The sequence below is a fragment of the Saccostrea cucullata genome, unplaced genomic scaffold, assembly GCF_032062105.1.
Source record: "Saccostrea cucullata isolate Sc308-1 unplaced genomic scaffold, CSIRO_AGI_Scuc_v1 ctg112, whole genome shotgun sequence".
Taxonomy (NCBI): Eukaryota; Metazoa; Mollusca; class Bivalvia; order Ostreida; family Ostreidae; genus Saccostrea; species Saccostrea cuccullata.
Window position 1 is genome coordinate 498814 of NW_026939726.1, and position 22022 is coordinate 520835.

The window sequence follows — 22022 nt, forward strand, 5'->3', positions numbered from 1 at the left end:
ACATTTACTATAGACGATGGGAATTAATAGCCCCATATTCTCAGTATGAATGAGTTGATTTTAGGAACACTTCCCTACTTATCCCAATATTGAACGAATGGCTTAAGATTGACCAAGAGTGTTTTTGGTAAATTTGTACAAGAATCACGATAAGTTATTCAGAATTTTTAAGTGTTTTCTTTGAACCAAGGTACCATGCGTTTAATATTATCAAAACAAAGTAAGATAGTATACTTAAAGCATTTCTCTCAAATAAACAAATGATAACATCAAATATAGAATTGTAGCTGCTATTTCACAATGATTCGGGACATCCTCAAGACGTGCAATGCAAGATATTGTAATATTCTCTTCTATATTGAGAACTTGATGGTTCGTTAATCCTCCCTGTTGGATGGTGATAATATGAGCCATCAGCTTCTCTATGGAGAATTATAAATTGTAAGTTTTTTTGTAACAATTAACGCAAACATGCATCTCCGTGAACCCATGTAACACTTTTTTGTTGTATACATGTAATTCTTCAAATAGGGAAAGTTGCAGCATAATATGAAAATCACATAAATACACTCTAGGGTGTATAAAATAGCTAAAATTCGACCTTTGCTTCAAGGACATGGTAAAATTTCAAATAAGAATACATGCCGAGACGTGAAGAAATTATGTGTGCATCCCGAACACATATACTAGTAACCAACACAATGTCGAATCTACCTGTATTATATTTGTTTTAATTTCTAAAGAATATGCTAATGAAAAACACTATTTCTTTTGTAACTTTAAAGTTCTTAAAATCTGCATAATATGTGCTTTAAAGGCTGAAAAATAAATATTAAACATCCTACCAGGATAAATGTGTTAAAACATTTTACCAAAAAAAAAAGCATTTTAACATACAAAATTTTGACTAGTTCATTTTGAGCGATATAAAAGACCAAGAATCAGGCAAATGTATGAATTTTTATTCTAAAATCAAAATAAAGCTGAAATATATGTACTTGCGAGTTTTACAGGTTTATCATTCGAGAAATTCTTACATTTTAGATTTTGTCGTGCATCAAGGTTGGCTTTCTTTAATGTTAGATATGGCACGCCAAATTCACAAAAATGAGATAAACATAGTTTCACAGTCGATAAACTAAGTTTATCGGTTGTAAACTATAGTTTACGGACTGTAAACTATAGTTAATAACGTTAATCTATATTTTACATCCGTAAACCGTAGTTAACGCGATAATCTATGTTTCACAACCGTAAACTATACTTAACACTGAAAACAGTCATTTGCGATTGCAAAACATAGATTATCTGATAAATACAACACATTTGTAAACTATAGTTTACAAACCGTTAACTATAGTTAACGATCTGATAAATATAGTTTCACGATTTAACTATGATTAACAACTCTTAACTATAGTTTACGATTGTAAACTATAGTTTACAAACGTGAATCTATGTTTATCAACCAAATCTATTGTTAACTCTTATTACAGACAGATAAACTTAGATTATCATTCGTAAAATATAGTTAACAACCGTTAAATATAGTTTTACAGATTAAAACTATACTTAACGAATCGTTAAAGTAATATACGCTATAACGTGCGCCATTTTAAAATACGGCTGGAAATTTATATATTTTGTTTACCAATAAAAGTTACGAAAATGCTGTAAATTACACCATTTAAATAAAATTCGTTATAAAGTTATCAAATTATAATTATTTATTATCCTGCAAGGAGAATAATGTCTATTTTTAAGTAAATCCACCACGTGACGCCGTCGCTACTTTTAGATTGATAAACAAACACGGCGTCAAGAAAACGAGGTAAGCCCTTTGAGATACAACTCACTTTTGACATGGATGGCGTGTTACTATTAATATAACTTATCTTTAAATGTAATCAGTATCAACCATCTATACTCTGTTATGACGCATATTACCTTTTATTAATAATCGTTGTCAAAATGCAACGTGCCTCGTTGTCTATAATTTCCCGTGGACATACGTGTCTATATTTAGACCTACTGTTTACGCACTTCCTTTATCAATATTCATGAAAAGACGGAATTCTTGATTGCAGTTATTGCTTTATTGTTCTGTTATTACAACGAGTTTTATAGTTAAATTTTGTGGAAATATTATTTTTTCATTACACTTTATGTGTTTCAAATCATTTAATCATTTTGTTTCACATACAAATCGGCATCCATACGGCGTATATTACTTTAACTATACTTAACAAATCGTTAACTATAGTTTACGGTTTGTAAACTATAGTTTACAGTCGATAAACCTAGTTTATCGAATGTGAAACTAGGTTTATTTCATTTTTGTGAATTTGGCGTGCCATAGTTAGAACTTTATCATCATTATCACCATGTATCGTTTCAAAGGATAGTACTAATGAATGATAATTCAGAAGAGGGGAGGAACTTTAATTTGTGCAAATCTTCGTTAGAAAGAACTTAAACTTCAGAGAATGGAACACATTTGCTAACACGTAGGAATTAATTTATTTATTACATGCAATATGTTTCATGTAATGACAATACATAATACAGTGATTATTCGGAAAATTTATTCTCCTTTTCAAAGCACTTATAGTGGGAAGGTATAAAGTACGTAACTATAAGTAGACTTACTTACTTATGTTGACAAAAGAAACGAAAGGTGAAGGATTGGTCAGATTTTTTTTTCTGAATCTCCAAATCCACGTCAAAGTGCCACAAAGTCATTACAGCGTAGTCTGTACTAATCTACCATTCAGAATTATGAATGAATGTTTTTAAATACACAGCATACTCATTAAGACCATAGTAATGTGCTCCGAGAATCATTTCAAAATGCCTAATAAATTTAAAACCATTACAAAATATTGTACAAATTAAGAAAATAAATAAGCAGTGATGGTGTTGGCAAAAGAAAGAAAATCCTTTATTTCATTTATATATTCATATTCAATAAAATAGTACAATATTAAGTACATGTATATATATGAAAAGCGCATACATATTTTTTTTCCAAGGACAGATGCAACACACTTTTGAAATCTATGTCGTTCTATGCTAGCAAATTACACTTTTTTCGAACGTTTATAGAGATTGGCTATGCAAGCTAATAATAAAATATCAATTTTTTTTTTAAAAAAATATGAAATCATGGAAATCTACGGAAGCCCATTTAGAACCTATCGAAAATATTTTTGAATCCGAAATAGCGAATTGTGAAATTTGTTAAAACGAATTTAGTTCGTTATAACATTTTTTGGCCATTTGTATTCTTACCTATGCCGTGAGGTGTGGCGGCTTCTGATTAATATTGGACCCACGAGTTATTCCTCCTTACTTATAATGATAAAACAAAATAGAGAGGAAAAGAGGGTAGGTTCACCAACTCTTTATTACATATATCCATTGTGCACCTTCTATTTTACTTTTTGATCCGACACATATTTTGGGTTTCTCAAAGTAAAACATGGACACTGCCATTATATTCATATGGGAGGCGGGGAGTAACATTTAGTGAGCTCATTCCTCACAGTACCTCTAGTTTTAATTCATATTTTATGCAGCCAACATTTACTTTAGGAATTGATAAAGTTTAAAAGGGTATTGTTTTTGTTCGATTCTCACCAGACTATAAGTTTTCACATTTAGGATGCTTGCCTAGAATAACTGAATATAATCTAAAGAGTTTCAGTCAGGACTCATTTACTTTTAATTAAATCTAATCACACATAAGGTATAAAATTTCTAAGCATGCAGGCTTTGTCTGGATTGAATGATTATTTGTTTAAAAAGCCTTGATTTTTTGTAAATTAGCAAGGATTTTCTTTTTTAAAATCGATATAATTTTCCGACAAGGTGGCTTGTCTGATGTTATGTGGAATTGTCTGATAATGATGCTGACTTGTAAAATATCAAGTTGAATTTTCAAAAAATTATGCTGACTTTTCAAATAATTTATTGACTTTTAAATTCTTTTTGTCGACTTGTCAGATGCTTATGTTGACTTGTCAATAAATTATGTTGTTCACTGATGGAATTATAAACTGAGCATGGACACATTTTCATATTGAATTTTTAAACACATGAATAAGTGAAAAATTAACCAAAAAATCTGACAATGCAACATAATTTTCTCAAAAGTAGTGGACAGAAGTATGCCACCATAGTTACTGAACCAAAAACAAGACTCAGATAATAAAAATTATATCATTAGAACCATTTCACGCTTAGCTTTCAAGAAATTAATAACATCATGAACTTTAAATTGTTGTTGACAATGATGAGTCTACTTAAGCTCCACCTTTGTCCAGGATGAGACAATGTAATTGGTTATTCGATACACTAATTGGCATTTGCCTGAATTTCTATCCCATGTATATTTCAACAGTAAAGGAAAGCTGATTACGTAACGTCGAGAATGCCAAGCCTTACTGAAAGTCCAAACTAAGCATGAAATGGTTCTATGTATTTAGTATGCCATAATTCATAGATCTGGAAAGAATGGTATTGTTTCAGGTGTGTTTATGAACTTCCCCACCCTTCCCAAAAACAAAACTCATCAAGACTAAATAATCTTGTACTCAAAGCTGATGAGAAGTAACAAATAGGATAAGTTATCATAACACTGTTGTTATAAAATATAAATTAAAATCAATATAAAAAATGTACGAATAAATCTAAATAAAAACATGAAAAGTATATGAAAATCCATTGTTCAACTGAATAATATCACTTGTTGCAAAACAAATCAATACTTGAATTGTATTTGTGTTAAGTAAAAATGCACAACACTTATACATGTATATTGAAATCAAATGACTGTATATCAAATATTAAACAATTCAATAAAGAACTCAGAAATCTGGAGTTTGCTTGTAATAAAATGACTGTAAAATACATTACAAGTTCAAGAATTTAGATGTTTGGTGTGTGATACTGGTAACAAGGATGTAACTGATACAGGGTATCAATAAATATTTCAGAAAAATGGTATTTGTTTTCAACAAAATAAATTAATGTTACACATATCAAATTAAATAGACCAGAATCTGTATTTGTTTATAATGACATGAACAGACCATATCATGAAAATAAATTTTAAAATAAATCAAATATCAGGTAAAAAAAAAAACAACTTAATAAATACAATTAATTTTGTTAAGGACAGATGATACAAAAAAAAAAATCATGAAAATAGCAACCTAAGTTACATTCATACATGTAAAGTGAATAAGTTTAACCTTTTAATTTTTCATGTCAAGTTTCACAATAATGGGATTTTAAGTGACAAAAATTGTATATAATTACAGAGATGGTCACAGAAAATTTGAATTTTGAACATGATAGAGAGTTTACAAATTCTTAATACCTCAGAAATCTATTTGTCAGTGTCATATCATTTACAACCAAAATAGTTAAAAAAATATTATATACCAATCCAGGCATCCACACTTTTGTTTGTATCATCTGTCCTTACATCTGACAATCCCTAGAGTTTATATTTGTAGCTGTCCTTTAATGTTCTGATTTCTCGGAGTATTTTGGCTCTGGTTTCATCTGATACTGGCTGTTCAAACTCTGTGACCTTCACCGCCTCTAGAATACCTGGTTCAGCTGTCCTTAGGAACGGATTATAGGACCTCTCCTCTTCTATGGTTGACGGGCACTACATGAAGATGAACACACAATACATAAATCATTTATACATTTACTAGGAATTTTTAATGAGCTTGAGGTGCTAATATTTCGGATCATTTTTGGGAGTTTTGAAGTAGAATGCTTTTGTACCCTTGCTTATATGTACCAATAAAAAAAATAACATATATTTAACTTTGCTTTGTTGTTAAAGGTTATAATAATTTTTATCTGGTATTGGTATTTACTTAAACTCATGGTTAGGTCAGATAATGAGACAAAAAAAGGTAATCCAAGATTGTCTACTTAGGAGTTTTACCTAACTTTAGCCACATCAAATCAAATCATGGTTACACAATGTAGGGTGGGATAGAAATGGATCAAAGTTTTAAATGAGAATACATAGAAGAAACAAGAGATGTTTGTAAAACACTTATGCCCCACCCATCCCCCTCCATTGGAATTTTTCAAAGTCCAAAAGGGCATGACAGACTGTCAAAAATGGAGCGACCATACCAAAAACAGAACTTGACCTAGATATTCATCTGATATATATCTCAATCTGTATACCAAATTTCATTTCAGTATGTGCAACTGTTGTGGAGAAAATGAACGGAAACTAAGTGGAACGGCAGACAGACCGACCGACAGACAGCAGCAAAGCAATATGCTCTCCCTTCTTCGAAGGGGGGCAAAACAATTCAAAAATGTTTTTCTCATGAAAGCTAAATTTTAGGGACATGAATTTCACAATTCTAATAGAATCCCAGGTGGATTTCAATATTAATTGTAATAATTACTTACTGTACATAGATTCTTTTCTCTTTGGCTCTTTACCCACTCGTACTTCTTCTGTGGAACATAGGGAAATTACATGTATTAATAATAAAAATGTACAATACAAGATATATGTAACACAAGTTGAATTTTAAACGGGAGTTAAAGCAGTCAACATAATGTCTAAAAGATCTTGACTCTGTCCATATTTGCATGGCTATCTAGTAACAATGAATTAAAAAGGAAAATTATACAAACAGAGGATGCATAGAAAAGAATGTATGCCACCCATTTGTAAGATGTTACATTTTCAGAATCTTCAATTGAAACTAAAAGCTTACAGGGAAACAGGATTTGGGGGGGGGGGGGGGATATTTACCTTTGATTCTTCATTGGAATTTTCTAAATGACATGCAAAATCCAAATTATCATTTGCATATTCATGACCTTAAAAAAAAAACAGAATAAAAAATCACAAATATTATCTTGGGATACATACTTTTGATATTTTTCTTTTACATTTACCTACATTGTACTTTATATCAATTAGAATATACACTGCTTTCTTTAATCATCATAAAATATTATAGGTCTTATCAATGATATTAATGTTTTTCTTTTTGCTTCGATTTAACGTCAGCTGTTGGCAGTACCTGGCCAGACGAGAACGTCCCCCTTTAAATTGGACACCTTGTCTAAGGACCCAAGCATCACTGAGGGTGCTGCCTCAAACATCCTCCCTTAAAGAGTAAAGGATCACATCCATTATGATTATAATTACTCTAATTGGACTTTAATTTTATTTAAACACATTTATTGATCTGGTTGTATTATAATAAATATTTATCCCATGTTTACCCCTTTATCCTGTGGATATGACTCATTGGATATTTTTTTTTAAAATCCCACAATTAAGTGCAGTGGTAATGTCACAATGGTTATTGCATTAGCGTGATGAAGTAAAATAAAGTTCTTTATAAAAACAGCGTAAAACATTGGTTGTGAAGAATTAAACATGGGATAAAAGGAATCTACCATGATTTGTCAGATATAACTTTTATTATCCAAATTGTTGTGTGTTTTTATCCCCTCACCATGGCTCAGGGATAAACAACACACAACTCATTGGATAAAAATCATATCCGACTATAAATCATGGGAGATCCTATTTATATATTACATGTATTTAAAAAAAATCCTCAATCTTGTCAGCTCAAGGAAAAATTGCCATTTCGAAAAAAATGTTTGTGAAAAGAGTGCTTGACAATGAAATTATTGATGTCACATTAAGTATCTTACCACAGCCCCCTAGAAAAAGAAGATCCCCCGAGAACAGAGAATCTGACATCCCAAATGGTGCCCCATCTAGGAGGTAAACAACATGTCCCTCCGTATGTCCAGGGGTAAAGTGTACCGTAAAACGCATGTCACCAAACGGTAATACATCCAGATCTCTCACAGTGCTAAAAATAACCACAGGGCATGAAAGATTACAAAGCTTAAATCATCTTATTTTCATTGGACAATAAAAAAAACATTAGCAGAAATATTCATGTATATATATTTATGCAAATATAAGTACATGACACGATACCTTGGCAGAAATGATGTGCTTTCTTGTTAATTCATCATATATAAATAATGTATACTTTTATTTAAGGGTAAATATTTTTAAAGATATCCAGTGGAGAGTAAACAATCTGACGTGACCTATGTAATAACACTGTGAATGACTTACTCTGTAACATTGTTCACATTGTCGTGGACTCCTCCATATATCCGGAGGTTTGGGTAGGCCTGCTTCATCTCACTGTTCCCTCCGCTATGATCCCTTCAGAACAGAAGAAAATAAAAGAATGTTTAATATTAACTTTAAAATCATATATTATTTTAATCATATATTCCAAGCTCTCTGATTGGCTTAAACTTGGTCACATGATTTAGTATATAACAGCATATAGACTTGAGTTACTATTTATAGAATCTGAAATGCATATCGACTTGATGTTTCTTAAAATAGAGGTAATTTTCTGTAAAACAAAAAATTAATAGGAAAGATTTCACAATTATAGCTAATACAGTATATGACTTGATGTTTCTGAAAAAATATATATATACTTCAACTTGTATTTAAATTTGTAATGTTCTGTAACTCATAAGACGTAACAATGGCCTGAATTAGGATCTACTTAATATTAGAACATATTGAATATCTTTGTTAAAATTGATACAAAACATAATCAAAAAGATGTACATTTGTATATTTTCAATTAGTAAATCCTCTAAATTATGTAAAAATATAAAAATGTCAAGGAAAGTTTAACTCAGTTATATTAAACAACTATTTATTTTGATTTCTAGTCTCTAAGTGTTTAAGAGAGAGAACTTGTGGCTTGTTCCCATTTTTTTCAAATTGTTTTTTTTATCAACCTCTGTAAAAAATAAAATAACAAATGTAGTCCTTTAATTCGGTCAATCCATAGATATATCGACTTCACAGAAAAGCATATCGACCTCGCACTTCCTGCTCGGTCGATATGCTTTTCTGTGAAGTCGATATATCTATGGATCAACCTCATCAAAGGGCTATATTTATATAATATTGTAACATCATAAGATGGGGCTAATCTTTTCTATTTATTGATTATTTATAGATTTTAATATAATTTAAATTCTTAAATTCCTGGTGTAAAAAAAATTACTCATGAATTCAATGAAGATTTATTTTTATTCCTAGTTTTATCTAACAAATAAAAACAGGACCCTCTCCTTGAATTTTGATTGTCAATACATGTACTTATATTTTTTATATCAAGTTATGCATTCTTTACAGCATTAGTTTGTCCTGTTTGAATTTCTTTTAACTGAAATTATCATAATACTGAACAGACTTTTTTTTTAGATATCCCACTGCACAAGATATGTACTGCTGATATACTCACCAGTGTTTGTGGGTGACCAGTACTGCTTCAGGGGATATCCCATTGTCTTTTAAGTATTTCTGTACACAATGAAAAATGAGAACTTTTAAAAGTACTAAAAAAGTAATGTGTATTGGTAAAACATTCTAAGGTACAACTTTAGGTATTCTGAAAAAAAATTAACATTTTTGTCTTGCATGCTACGAAGAACATCATTAATTTAATAACTGACATAGTAAGTTTTCATATACATAATTTTTTTAGTAATAACTGGTGTAGTTGGTTTTGATGTACATGATTTTTTAAGTACCATAATAACTGGCATAGTTAGTTTTGACAAACACGATCTTTATAAGCTTACAATAACTGGCTCTGGGTCCCCTGGGTCCACAATAACAGCTGACTTGGAGTCCCTTAGGATGTAGGAATAGTTGTCCAGTAATATAGGGAATGGCGTTATTGTCAAATCTTAAAATGAACATTAAAACTATTTGAATTTTTAAGATATACTAAATGTTCTACTGAAACATTTTATATGCACAACAATTACCCTTTTACTCTTCCCTAAAATTATAAATACCCATCATTCTTTTTCACACTTGTAGAAGATGGTCATTTGTATTGTTGTAAACATAAAGGAAATCTTCAAATATACTATAAGGTAATAAGCAAAATATTATCATTAAAAATTAAATACATAAAACAAAAGTATATTAAAGGACATTAAACTTGATCAAGACTAAAAAACTTCACATGGTAATTCTACAAGTATTATCAGTCTGTATGTAGTATGGTTGATTATAGTATACAATGCTCTCAAAGGATTAATGTTAGATTGTGAAAAGTAACCAACCTCCATACTCAAATGGTTGAATGGTAGTGTGTGTCTTCCCATCTGGATATTTTTCACGAGCCTTAGCTATGTCCCTTCTGTGGTATATCTGTCCAATTCGAGTTCTTGTGTAAAAAAAGTACCTGTCAATTTAAACATACAGAAATATTAATCAGCTTTTTGCATTTGGGCTATGAAAAAGATTTGTTTTTGAAACCTTGATGCTACTGTGTGGCAGCTCATGACAAAGGTGAGAGGTTTTTCAACTTGAATACCAAAAGGTTAAAATTGTTGTTAGTACTGTACAGGTACTAAATGAAAATGTTTTGTCACAAAGAATAAAGTTCTGAAATATGAGTGCCCTTGAACCAAACATTCAGAAATTATGGTCAAGTTGAAGTGTTTCAAAAAGTAGATGACACTGTAGGTCAAAATTAAAAATCATAGAAATCATAGAAAATTGATCTTGTCAAAAGAAAACACAAGAAGCATCAAATTCCTAGCACTTAACACTGAAAAGGCATGACCAGGGTTAAAGTATTAATTCAAATACAAGTCATACTCCAAGTTTGAGGTCATAAAGTCAAAATTGCTGGTACCCAAGAGAAGGTCTCGTTTTAAGCAATACGCATATGAAATATGACATCATTGCTTCAACACTTACATACTTTTGGCTTTTAAAGTTAATTTTTTTCAAAAGTACATGTAACTTAAAGGTCAAGTTGAAAAAGTAAAAATTCTTGATACAAAAAAGAGAGTCTTCATTGTCACAACGAATACTCATGCAGGTAAAATATGTAAACCCAGAGCTCAAACCATTCATTGATTCAAAACCCATGAGTTCTAATCTAGGTTAGGCCATTCCAATTTCAAAGGAGAAATCTACACGCATGTACTTTATTCATATAATTTTTCAAAAGAAGGTCAAACCCTACGGTTAAAGTTAAAAGGTTAAACTGCTGGTACCCATGGGAGCCTTATCACAAGAAACACACATCTGAAGTAGAGCTGATTTAATAAAAGCAATGGCATAAATAAGTTTTTGTGGTTAAAGAGACAGACAGACAAATGGATGGACAGAGCAAATTTATATCCCCCAAATGTTTGAAACGTTGAGATGGATGACCGAACTTATACAGATCCACACATTGAAAAGAGACCTTTATTTACATGTATAAAATCTTAATACATTGGACCACAATATTTTTCATCAAAATAAAGATAAAGTAAGGTTATAATGAAATATAAACTTGATTGTACCTCACAAGTTTTATACTAATGCCCTGTTCACATGGAGAGTTTAATTTGAATTAAACGGAAGTTACTGCAAATTAAATTTAGATCATGTTCACATGGAAAATTTAATGTAAATTACATACGGTAGTTTAATTCAATTGAATTTACTTCACATTAGCTCCATGTAAATGCTAATCAAAACTAATCTGAATTCAATTTTGACATCACAGGCCACTGTCGGTGGTCAGATATGAGTTCTTGTGCTACTTTCGAGCGGTTAATTAAGGAAAATATGTTAATTACCAAAATATGTACAGGCACTTTGATGTTATCTGCTCTGCCGATGTGACATGATTTGCAAATGATGTCATAATTGGCTTACTGAATAACCTTATTGTAGTCTTGTAGAAATAAATTTTTAATTTGCATTAGTTTACTTCACATTAGCTGTCATGTGAATGCAATTTAATTTACTATTGTTTAATTCACATTATTTTACTTCCCATCAATTTACTGTGAATCAAACTCTCTTTGTGAATGGTGCATAAGATTTAGTTTATAATACATGTACATAATGTTGACACCTATTCAGTTTTAATTTGATTGGGCTCGTCAAACTACGTGTGACTTTTGGTGTGTCTAGACTCTGACATCACATGATGCCATATGTATGTTGCATAAATACCAAATGGAAGTCTGCACAGTGCAAAGGATGAGGTGACTTGGGGCCCCCGGTAAATTGACAAAATATAAATGTCTAGATTTTGTTCAAATTTTTGCATGCAGCTAATCACTGATATGTGTACCTTTATAGAATACTATTTTAAACAAAAATAGAAACGTGATTTGAAAGATATAGACCCTTTATTGGGGTAGGGGTATCATGTTTACATCCAATTCCTATTGCGTTTTAACCACGCCCCACTCTTTGAAGCCCTTAAAATATGCTATACAATTTTCTCCTTTAGCTGGTCACTGGATTTTATTGAAATCTACCTATTTGTAAAAGGAGAAAATTGTACCTAACTGCGCTCACATGCTATTTTTAAGAAAACTGTAAAATCTATCCGGCCTTTCGCATTATGAACAGATCGACGGAACTAGATTTTCTGACGTAAGAATAAATTCATATGCTAAAGGCACTGGCGATACTCTCTAACTGACCAATCAGCTAAACAAAATTCGTTACGAGTGAGTACCATAAAAATACTATGGAAACATGCTTGGAATTTTACTGCTTCAGATATTCTTTTAGAGTCACAGATTAGACACGGATCTACATATGTACAATTTCCGAGATTACAGTAAGATTTTCATACAGTTACAAACAATTTATAAATACATGACAGTATACATTAGTTAGTCTGGTAGCGTGTTTGGTGAGCAATTCGCTATAGGTCTACGCGTATTCCCGAGTATCAGTGAATACAAGTTTCATGTGCATTTCTTGCCCTAAAAACCGTAAATGCTGAAAATACATGCGTATTAATAAGTACAAACAGACTTGACTGACCATTATAAAAGTCTGAAATGTAGAAAACTATGACAGGTAAATTGACCTAAACCACGTGTCTGTGATAAATTGTAAACGTAGTAAACCAGCATGTTTTGTTGTTCTGTCATCGGATTGGACAATGACTATGTGCGATATAATAACAATAGCCATATAAGGGCTTCTCGGACACGTATATTCCTCTTTTGTACTAAGACCCGCCCATTCTCTTGCCATAAAAAACATATTCTCACAAACCTGGCCTAATTTAGCTGTGATAGGGTGTAAAAAATCAAAGGTAATGCAGTTTTCCTTGCAATTAAAATGTGTCTGAACTATTGAAACTACTGAAAAGGCGTCGTATTTATTCACTCATGTTTGAAAACTACCAACATCTTTGTAGATTAAATATAATTCGTCGTGGAAAAAGGGGCCCAAGATAGCAGTTATGTCACATCATCCTTTAATCAAAAACCTTTAATCTACTGATATATCCATTAAAATCAAGGGGAGATTATTTTTTTTCTTGGAACTTCTTGTTACCACAAGAATGTTTTTTGCATTTCGCTAAGGATTATGGGATCACAGGTAACTGCAGAAAAAAAAATTGTAGGGATCAATGTGCAAAGTCTGAATTATCTCTTTGTCCAGGAACTGCTTTAAGAGCTCGCAGTGACCAGTAGCACTCATAAGTTCGCCCTGCTCCCTGTGCTTGCTATAAACAGAAGCAATTCAAATCCAATTCAAAACAATTCAATATTTTTTTTAATTTCTCTAATGGCAATTTTGATGAGTCCACATGAAAAGGGGCTTGCAGATCTTCTTATCATTGTAGTGGCTGTTGTATATGAGAGACTTTGAAAATTTTACTGTTTTGCAAAGAAATTCAGTGACATCTTTGTGCTTAAAAAGTTGTTACTTGTGATACCCTCATGTGATTGTGATACCCTCATACGAATATTATTATTTAGACCTATCGTAAAAAATCTATCATAAAAAATATTTTATACCAGGGACGTTATCACAGGGACTTGAAACAGTCTTAGCAAAATCGGGTGTATTATACTATATACCCGATTTTGTTAAGACTGTGTTAAGTCCCTGTGGACTTTTTGTATATTGTACACTGTTGTATAGCAAGTTTTTGACGACAGTGAGATATTAGTTAATTTGAGACAAATGTAATTGTTTACGCTATAAACTTCATTTCAATCTTTAAAAATAAATATAAATTACCCAATTCGAAATAGACAACTCCCTTCTTTCGCCATCGATCTTTCTCACTCGTCTGACTCGATGTCGTTTGTGTACAAAACACAAAACTAAAGTAGGAAAAAAGAATGGCGCACTAATATTAAAGATTTAAGGCCAACAAACTTATTTCCGGACTGAAGGAACACCCGTTGCACGGAGTTCCATGTATTTATATATTATATGCATATTATCATAGGGATTCCCCATCTTAATTGTTAAAATTTCAGCAACATGGACTAGATTCATAGTTTCAAAGTGAATGTAACATTCTTTCAAATTGAATAGGCGATAACACGAATGGGTGCTATCTAACGTTAATCATTTTAGCTCACCTGTATGGCACGCCAAATTCACAAAAATGAGATAATCATGGTTTCACAGTCGATAAACTAGGTTTATCGGTTGTAAACTATAGTTTACGGACTGTAAACTATAGTTAACAACGTTAATCTATATTTTACATCTGTAAACTATAGTTAACGCGATAATCTATGTTTCACAACCGTAAACTATACTTAACACCAAAAACTATCATTTGCGATTGCAAAACATAGATTATCTGATAAATACAGTTTCACGATTTGTAAACTATAGTTTACAAACCGTTAACTATAGTTAACGATCTGATAAATATAGTTTCACGATTTGTGAAACTATGATGAACAACTCTTAACTATAGTTTACGATTGTAAACCATAGTTTACAAACGTGAATCTATGTTTATCAACAAAATCTATTGTTAACGCTTTATTCAGACAGATAAACTTAGATTATCATTCGTAAACTATAGTTAATAACCGTTAAATATACTTTTACAGATGAAAACTATACTTAACGAATCGTTAACTATACTTAACGAATCGTTAACTATGGGCGTTTTTATTGCAGAGAAACCAGTTTAGGTTTCAGTTCGGTTTTCCAAACTTTTTATTTATTTGCAAAACCTGTAACGAACTAGTTTCAAACCAAAACAAGTTTTTTCCTTTATCGGCTTTAAACTAAAACTAGTTTCCTGAAAACTTTAAACCACCCCCGGGTGCGGTTTTGACGGTTTTAATTCCTTTCAACATGGCGAATGCAGAATTTTTGGTGTTGCAATGCGACCAATGTGGGCAGCAATATGACAAAATCGACTAGTTTTCGGGGGCACATATACAGTGTACTGTGTAAAAAGTAATTGTTGATGTTTCACTTCAATTATTTGATGTTAAAAAATGTAACCATGTTACATACATAAAGACAAATACTAAAGTAAATTAATAAAAGCAGAGATGATAAAAGAAAATCCATTCTTGTTAGTTGAAGTTATTATCATCATGCATATACCAAAGATGGAGCTAACATGGTAATTAGGTCTATTCATTCTAAATCTGTCACGGAAATCATCCATTCTATACAAGGGTAGTATTGCCTCAGCATAATTAGTGACACGAGCCTTTCTTTGTCACCTCTTTTTTATAAAAAGGGTAGAACTCAGCATGGGTATTACAATTACACTCTCATGTAAATGGAGATAAGTTGTAGAAATATCTTCTTCAGATTGTAAGAAAAAATCAAGAAGTCAGTTCATCTATGTCACCTATCTTTGATGTTTCTGTGTGTGTTTTAACTAAAACTTTCCATTTAGTGCTAAACCATTAAACCATAAAACCGGTTTCAAAATTAATAAAAACTATTTTCAAACCATAAACCTAAACTAAAACTAGTTTTTGATCAATAAATTCGCCCTATAGTATACGGTTTGTAAACTATAGTTTACAGTCGATAAACCTAGTTTATCAATTGTGAATCTAGGTTTATCTCATTTTTGTGAATTTGGCGTGCCATACACCTGAGCTGAAAGCTAAAGTAAGCTTTTCTGATCATCCATAAAGGCCATTGTCCGTCGTCCGTCTGTCTGACCGTTTGTAAACTTTTCACATTTTCAAATTCTTCTCAAGAACTACCAGGACAGTTTTAACAAAACTTAGTACCAAGCATCCTTGGGTGAAGGGGGGTTTGAATTGTTAAAATGAAGGGCCAAGTCCCCTTTCAAGAGGAGATAATCAATAAAAGACAAAAATAAGGTTGGATCATTAAAAAGTCTTCGATCTTCTAAAGAACCACTGGACCAGAAATGCTGAAACGTATGTGCAAGCATCCTTGGAAAGTGAAGATTCTAAATTCTTAAAATCATGACCCCCGGGGTTAGGGCGGGGCCACAATAGGGTATCCATAGATATGCTTATAATCATCAATTTATCGTTTTCAAAGAAATGCATTTAAATTATCGACACACAATATTCACAGGCACTTGACACGTACGTTACTTAAAAACAATAATGATAATATCCACATAGATGCTACCTAATAACACACGTGCATTATTTGGTATGGAGATATCATTTTTATACGAAAATTAAGTAATGTCAAGTGCCTGTGATTATATTATATTAAGCATGCATTCGCATAGTACGATTTCTTAAATTTTAATTTTATATTTGGTAGACAAGCAAAAAATATCGACTGTCACACAATTCCATTATTGAACTGGAGCATAACATTTTTTTTTATTGAAACTTCTACTGTTCTGCCGAAATGAAAGTTTCATTTATAAGTAGTTTATTTTCAAAAAACAGATGATAAATGAATGTTAACTCAAATATTAAAATCTGATTATGATAATCAGATTAATAAATCTTAATCACCTACATTGAACTACAAAAGTAAATCGCCATCTATTTCAGAACTGTTTCTACTTTGGCCTACATGCAAAAGTACAAAGAATTAATTTTCTTGATTTAAAAAAAAAAATCAATCTCACGGAGAATAAAACGTTCAGCTGGATTCATTAGTGTGCAAATATGCGTGATGATATGATGTACTTATTGTAGTTAATTACTTGTTAATTAGAAAATGAAGATGAATAGATATTTAGTGTTTCTGACTGTTATTTCTATGTGTTTTATTCGAAATGTTTTCTGTGCCTCTGCTGCGAACGTAGCGCAACTGACTCAAGATTTGTTAACAAACTACGATAAAAGAGTGCGCCCTTTAGTTGACCAGAGTCGGGCGGTTCAACTAGATATAAGTTTCAACCTCTGTGGAATTAACTCGGTTGATGAAGTGGCAGAAAAACTAATTACAACAGGTTTTATCCAGGTTATGTGGACTGATGAATTGTTGACATGGACCCCTGCTTCCAAAAACCAGATCAGTTACATATTTCTAAAGCAGGTAAAAATTTACTTTTGAAAGAGTGCTCGGTACTGGTAAAAGTAACGATCTATAAGTATTTTAGGGTGTATATCATTATTACCGCTACATTTTCGAAATTTTCATTACCGCTACATGGTCATTACTAACAAAAAAACTAGGGATGTCAACGAATATTCGAATATTCGAATATTCATTCGATGAATTGATATTCGAATATAAATTCATGATTCGAATATTCGGATTTTAAGTATACAAGCATAAAAAAAATCTGGCAAAAACTGTAGTTTTATCAGAAATTGAATCAAATTCTCATCGTTGACCAATAATAAGATTTTATTTCAAACAAAATCAAGACACTCCTCTTGGATTACCTTAAAGTTGTGAAGAGCGTGTCTATTAAAATTATATAAATTCTTCATTTGATCATTTAATTAGAGGTATAACAGTGTCTAGTACTTAGAATTAGTTTGTATTGTTGAAAGGAAACATTTTTGTTTATGTATACATCATTTAAAATCATTATCATGAAATTAATTAGCTAAAAGTAATTGCTTTTAATGTTTCTCCATTAGATAATTGTTCTGTGTGGTATAAATATGTAGGGTTATCAGTGTACACTTCAAGTGGTAAGATGATTAATTAATCTTGAACTTATTAAAAGAATCTTTTGAATTTTCGGGGAATTTTTTTTTACTACATTTTGGATATAAACTCTTCATATATTCTGTAAGATATTTTAAGAATATAATTTAAGTGCATTTACAAAACTCTAAATGAAATTTTTTTCTAAAATAATGACATAAAACGTATATATTTCTTGACATAAGAGTGAAGATACATGTATATACATATTATAATGCAAGATGTATTTATTTTATCGAATATTCGAATATATTCGAATACTACTATCGAATATTCGAATATCAATTATTGACAATTTTGACATCCCTAAAAAAAACATAACATTACCACTATACATTAAAAAGTTTACATTATCGCTACACTGCCTCTTTCCTTAGTCAGCAACTTATTCATGTACAGATTGAAGTTAAAGAACATTATATATATAAGTATGGCACGCCAAATTCACAAAAATGAGCAAAACATAGTTTCACAGTCGATAAACTAGGTTTATCGGTTGTAAACTATAGTTTACGGACTGTAAACTATAGTTAACAACGTTAATCTATATTTTACATCTGTAAACTATAGTTAACGCGATAATCTATGTTTCACAACCGTAAACTATACTTAACACTGAAAACAATCATTTGCGATTGCAAAACATAGATTATCTGATAAATACAGTTTCACGATTTGTAAACTATAGTTTACAAACCGTTAACTATAGTTAACGATCTGATAAATATAGTTTCACGATTTGTGAAACTATGATTAACAACTCTTTACTATAGTTTACGATTGTAAACTATAGTTTACAAACGTGAATCTATGTTTATCAACAAAATCTATTGTTAACGCTTATTACAGACAGATAAACTTAGATTATCATTCGTAAACTATAGTTAACAACCCTTAGATATAGTTTTACAGATGAAAACTATATTTAACGAATCGTTAACTATAGTTTACGGTTTGTAAACTATAGTTTACAGTCGATAAACCTAGTTTATCAATTGTGAAACTAGGTTTATCTCATTTTTGTGAATTTGGCGTGCCATATATAAGGCCTGTTTTCCTTGTTCACCATGGGGAGGTGACACATCTCCACACTTTTGAGTGTTTGGAAGTCCTATATATTCGAAACTTAAATTTATCGATAACTATAACAATCCTGCATTCCTGCGATTCAAGCTAACAGTAGCCCTGACGATCAAGTGACGCTTAATTTCAACTATAATCTCATTTTAATTGTTCCCCGCTTTTGCAAAAGCGAGGGGACATTAAATCTCATTCATCTGTCCGTCTGTCAGTCAGTCTGTCTGACTGTCCGTTCGTCACAAAAACTTTAACCTTGCCTATAACTTTTGCTTTAATGGAGCTATCACTTTCATATTTCACATGTGCATTCCTTGTGACAAGACCTTTCTTTGGGTACCACCAAATTTGAACTTTTGACCTTGACCTTGAAGTTTGACCCACTATTACACAAAAATCTTTAACGTTTACTTTGGCCATAACTTTTGAACGGTAGATTCTAAGACTTTCATATTTCACATATATGTATATTCTTTGTGGCAATATCTTTCATTGGTAAAAACAATTTTGACCTTTTTATCTTGACCTTGGAGATTTCCGTACTTATAAAAAAACTTTAACCTTGGCAATAACTTTTAAATGGTAAAGACTAGGGCTTTCATACTTCACACATGTAATACTTGTGACAAGACCTTTCTTAACAAACCAACAACTTTGACCCTTTGACCTTGGAGTTTGACCTACCTTTCAAAAACTTATCCTTGGACATAACTTTTGTACAGGTTGTGCTAGGGCTTTCATATTTCTTAATCGTATTTCTTGTGAGAAGACCCTATTGGGTACCAATATATTTAATTTGCATTTAAGAAAAGTTTAATCTTCGCTATGTTGCCAAACGGGGTCATCAGTGTTTCACAAACACATATTTTGATTGAGAAGAGATAGGGCTTTCATATTTGACATGTGCATTACCTGTGATAAGATATTTCCGAGCATGCTATGATTTCTGACTCCTTGACCTTCACTTTTAAAAATTCAACTTCGGTGATAATTTCTAAATGACATATGATAGGGCGTTCATATTTGACACAATTTGTCATTAAAAATGACATCTCACTCACAAAGACACCGAAAGCGAGGGACCACAATTCTTTGAATTTGCTTATTAGAATTCAAATCAAAATTGTACTTTGGATGAGAACATTTTGTTGGCTGGAACTCGTATTCCATACCATTGCGGACTGATTTTGTTTGTAGTGGTAAAGAATTGTTTTCGGCAATAGCCCTTTTGAAAGAAAATGTAGCGGTAATGATCACCCGAATTTAAGGAAATGTAGCGGTAATGAGTTGACAATTTTGGCAATGTAGCGATATATATAGCTCCTTTTAAACCTGCTTTCAAATAATTTTTCAACAGAGCTTTTTCACGAATCTTAAACCTGATAATTTGCTCTTAATTTAGAATGACATATGGAAACCGGACTTGGTACTTAAAAATGGCTTCCAAAAATTTAAAGAGATGGGTGGAGATTTCTACTACGTTAATGTAGGTAGCGATGGAATGGTCCAGTGGAAACCCTATGAGGTGTTCGAAACCAGGTGCAGTATGGACATAACTCGATTTCCGTACGACAAGCAAACCTGTGAAATCACTTTCATTGTTTGGAGTTATGTTTCTATTGAAGTAAGCATCTTAAAATCTTCAGGGGGATTAGTTTTTTTCGAATACGAAGAGAACAGTGTGTGGACGGTGGAGTCTACAAAGGAGACAATAAAAAATGCTGGAGCCGAATCAGAGCTTACGTTTACTCTTAATTTGAAGCGAAAACCTCAGTATTACGTCTTGAATATGATAATCCCTGTTATATGTTTAGGGATTTTAAGCCTTTTGGTTTTTATCATCCCGGCTGATGCAGGAGAAAAGATGGGCTATTCCGTGACAGTGCTATTGTCCTTTGCCGTCTTCCTGACTATGATCAGCGCGGAACTACCAGTCAATTCTGAAAGTACGTCTTTTCTGAGCTTTTATCTCATTCTTCAAATGGTGATTGGAGCTTCAATTCTGGTCATCACAGCAATACAACTTCGATTGCACCACAGAAAAAACACCTTTGGTATTGCTAAATTCTTTATTTACATCGTAAAACTGGAACAGATTTTGAGGTGCAGAAAATCGTGTTGCTCTCCAAAAAACATTACAAATATTGAACCAATGGATGGTAATGATGACAACAAAGATAAAGTTTCAAATGACCTTGACATTGACTGGAGCGATGTCACTTCCGCTATTGACTTTCTTTGTTTTTGGATTTTTCTCTTAGGAAACACAATTTTAACCATTTTTCTTTTTGCATACTTAACTTCTGGATAGTAATAGTTTCAGTCCCCGATTTTTTTTGGACGGGAGTGTTCTTTTTATGCTCTCGATTGAATCTTCCTTGCAGAGTTGTCGTTCGTTTCTCTCAGACACTGTATGAGCCAATGGTAGAGAGTGTTCTCGTTTAACTAGAAGTTGATTGTAATCACGCGTAGGTCTATTTCTTATGTGATTGATTTGTATATCATGTAAAAATAATTGATAATAAATTCGGCAATCTCTAATTTTTTTATTGCATTTCAGGGGTGTCTCGAATCAAAAGAGGAAAGTTATACCGGTAATAGTCTTTGAACTTAATTTAAATTTCTGCAAATTAAATGCATTTACATGTATCTTAAATACTAATATCAGTAATATTTTTCCACTTTACAGTTTTCAGTTACTTGTACATGATCATTAAAAAAGAGAAAAAAATATTTTTTTAATTTAACTCTTTTCTAAATCTGCCTAGTGCTAAATATCGTCGATACATGTAGAATGAGCTACTGGTATTTACCCACAGGCGCTTGACGTTTTAAACCTTTCTTTTCAGTTTTCATGAATAAAAATATCTGTTATTATTATAGTATAGGGGGTATTTTTATTTATGAAAAGAAAGGTTAAAAACGCCAAGCGTCTGTGTATTTA

The 22022-nt window shown here is 31.7% G+C and overlaps 2 protein-coding genes across 2 annotated transcripts; one reads left to right on the forward strand and one right to left on the reverse strand.

Moving 5' to 3' along the window:
- Positions 1-5238: 5238 nt before the first annotated feature.
- Positions 5239-14228, reverse strand: LOC134253756 (probable hydrolase PNKD). The gene is made up of 10 exons (XM_062736338.1): positions 14144-14228; positions 10201-10322; positions 9709-9815; positions 9369-9427; positions 8165-8257; positions 7726-7889; positions 7080-7166; positions 6806-6873; positions 6454-6501; positions 5239-5680 (listed from the first exon to the last, which is right to left on the reverse strand). The coding sequence occupies exons 1-10, from the start codon at positions 14176-14178 to the stop codon at positions 5504-5506; spliced, it is 960 nt and encodes a 319-aa protein (XP_062592322.1). The 5' UTR covers positions 14179-14228; the 3' UTR covers positions 5239-5503.
- A 2828-nt stretch (positions 14229-17056) lies between these two features.
- LOC134253771 (acetylcholine receptor subunit alpha-like) lies at positions 17057-21619 on the forward strand. Its single transcript, XM_062736358.1, has 2 exons — positions 17057-17377; positions 20481-21619. The coding sequence occupies exons 1-2, from the start codon at positions 17057-17059 to the stop codon at positions 21387-21389; spliced, it is 1230 nt and encodes a 409-aa protein (XP_062592342.1). The 3' UTR covers positions 21390-21619.
- Positions 21620-22022: the final 403 nt, after the last annotated feature.

Excerpts from the sequence above, each read along its gene's own strand:
- LOC134253756 (XM_062736338.1), bottom strand. The coding sequence starts at position 14,178 with ATGGCGAAAGAAGGGAGTTGTCTATTTCGAATTGG. Across the intron at positions 9,816-10,200 it reads TCAACCATTTGAGTATGGAG|ATTTGACAATAACGCCATTC; the intron begins GTTGGTTACTTT and ends GTTCATTTTAAG. Across the intron at positions 7,890-8,164 it reads AATGTGAACAATGTTACAGA|CACTGTGAGAGATCTGGATG; the intron begins GTAAGTCATTCA and ends GGTTATTTTTAG.
- LOC134253771 (XM_062736358.1), top strand. The coding sequence starts at position 17,057 with ATGAAGATGAATAGATATTTAGTGTTTCTGACTGTTATTTCTATGTGT. Across the intron at positions 17,378-20,480 it reads GTTACATATTTCTAAAGCAG|AATGACATATGGAAACCGGA; the intron begins GTAAAAATTTAC and ends CTCTTAATTTAG.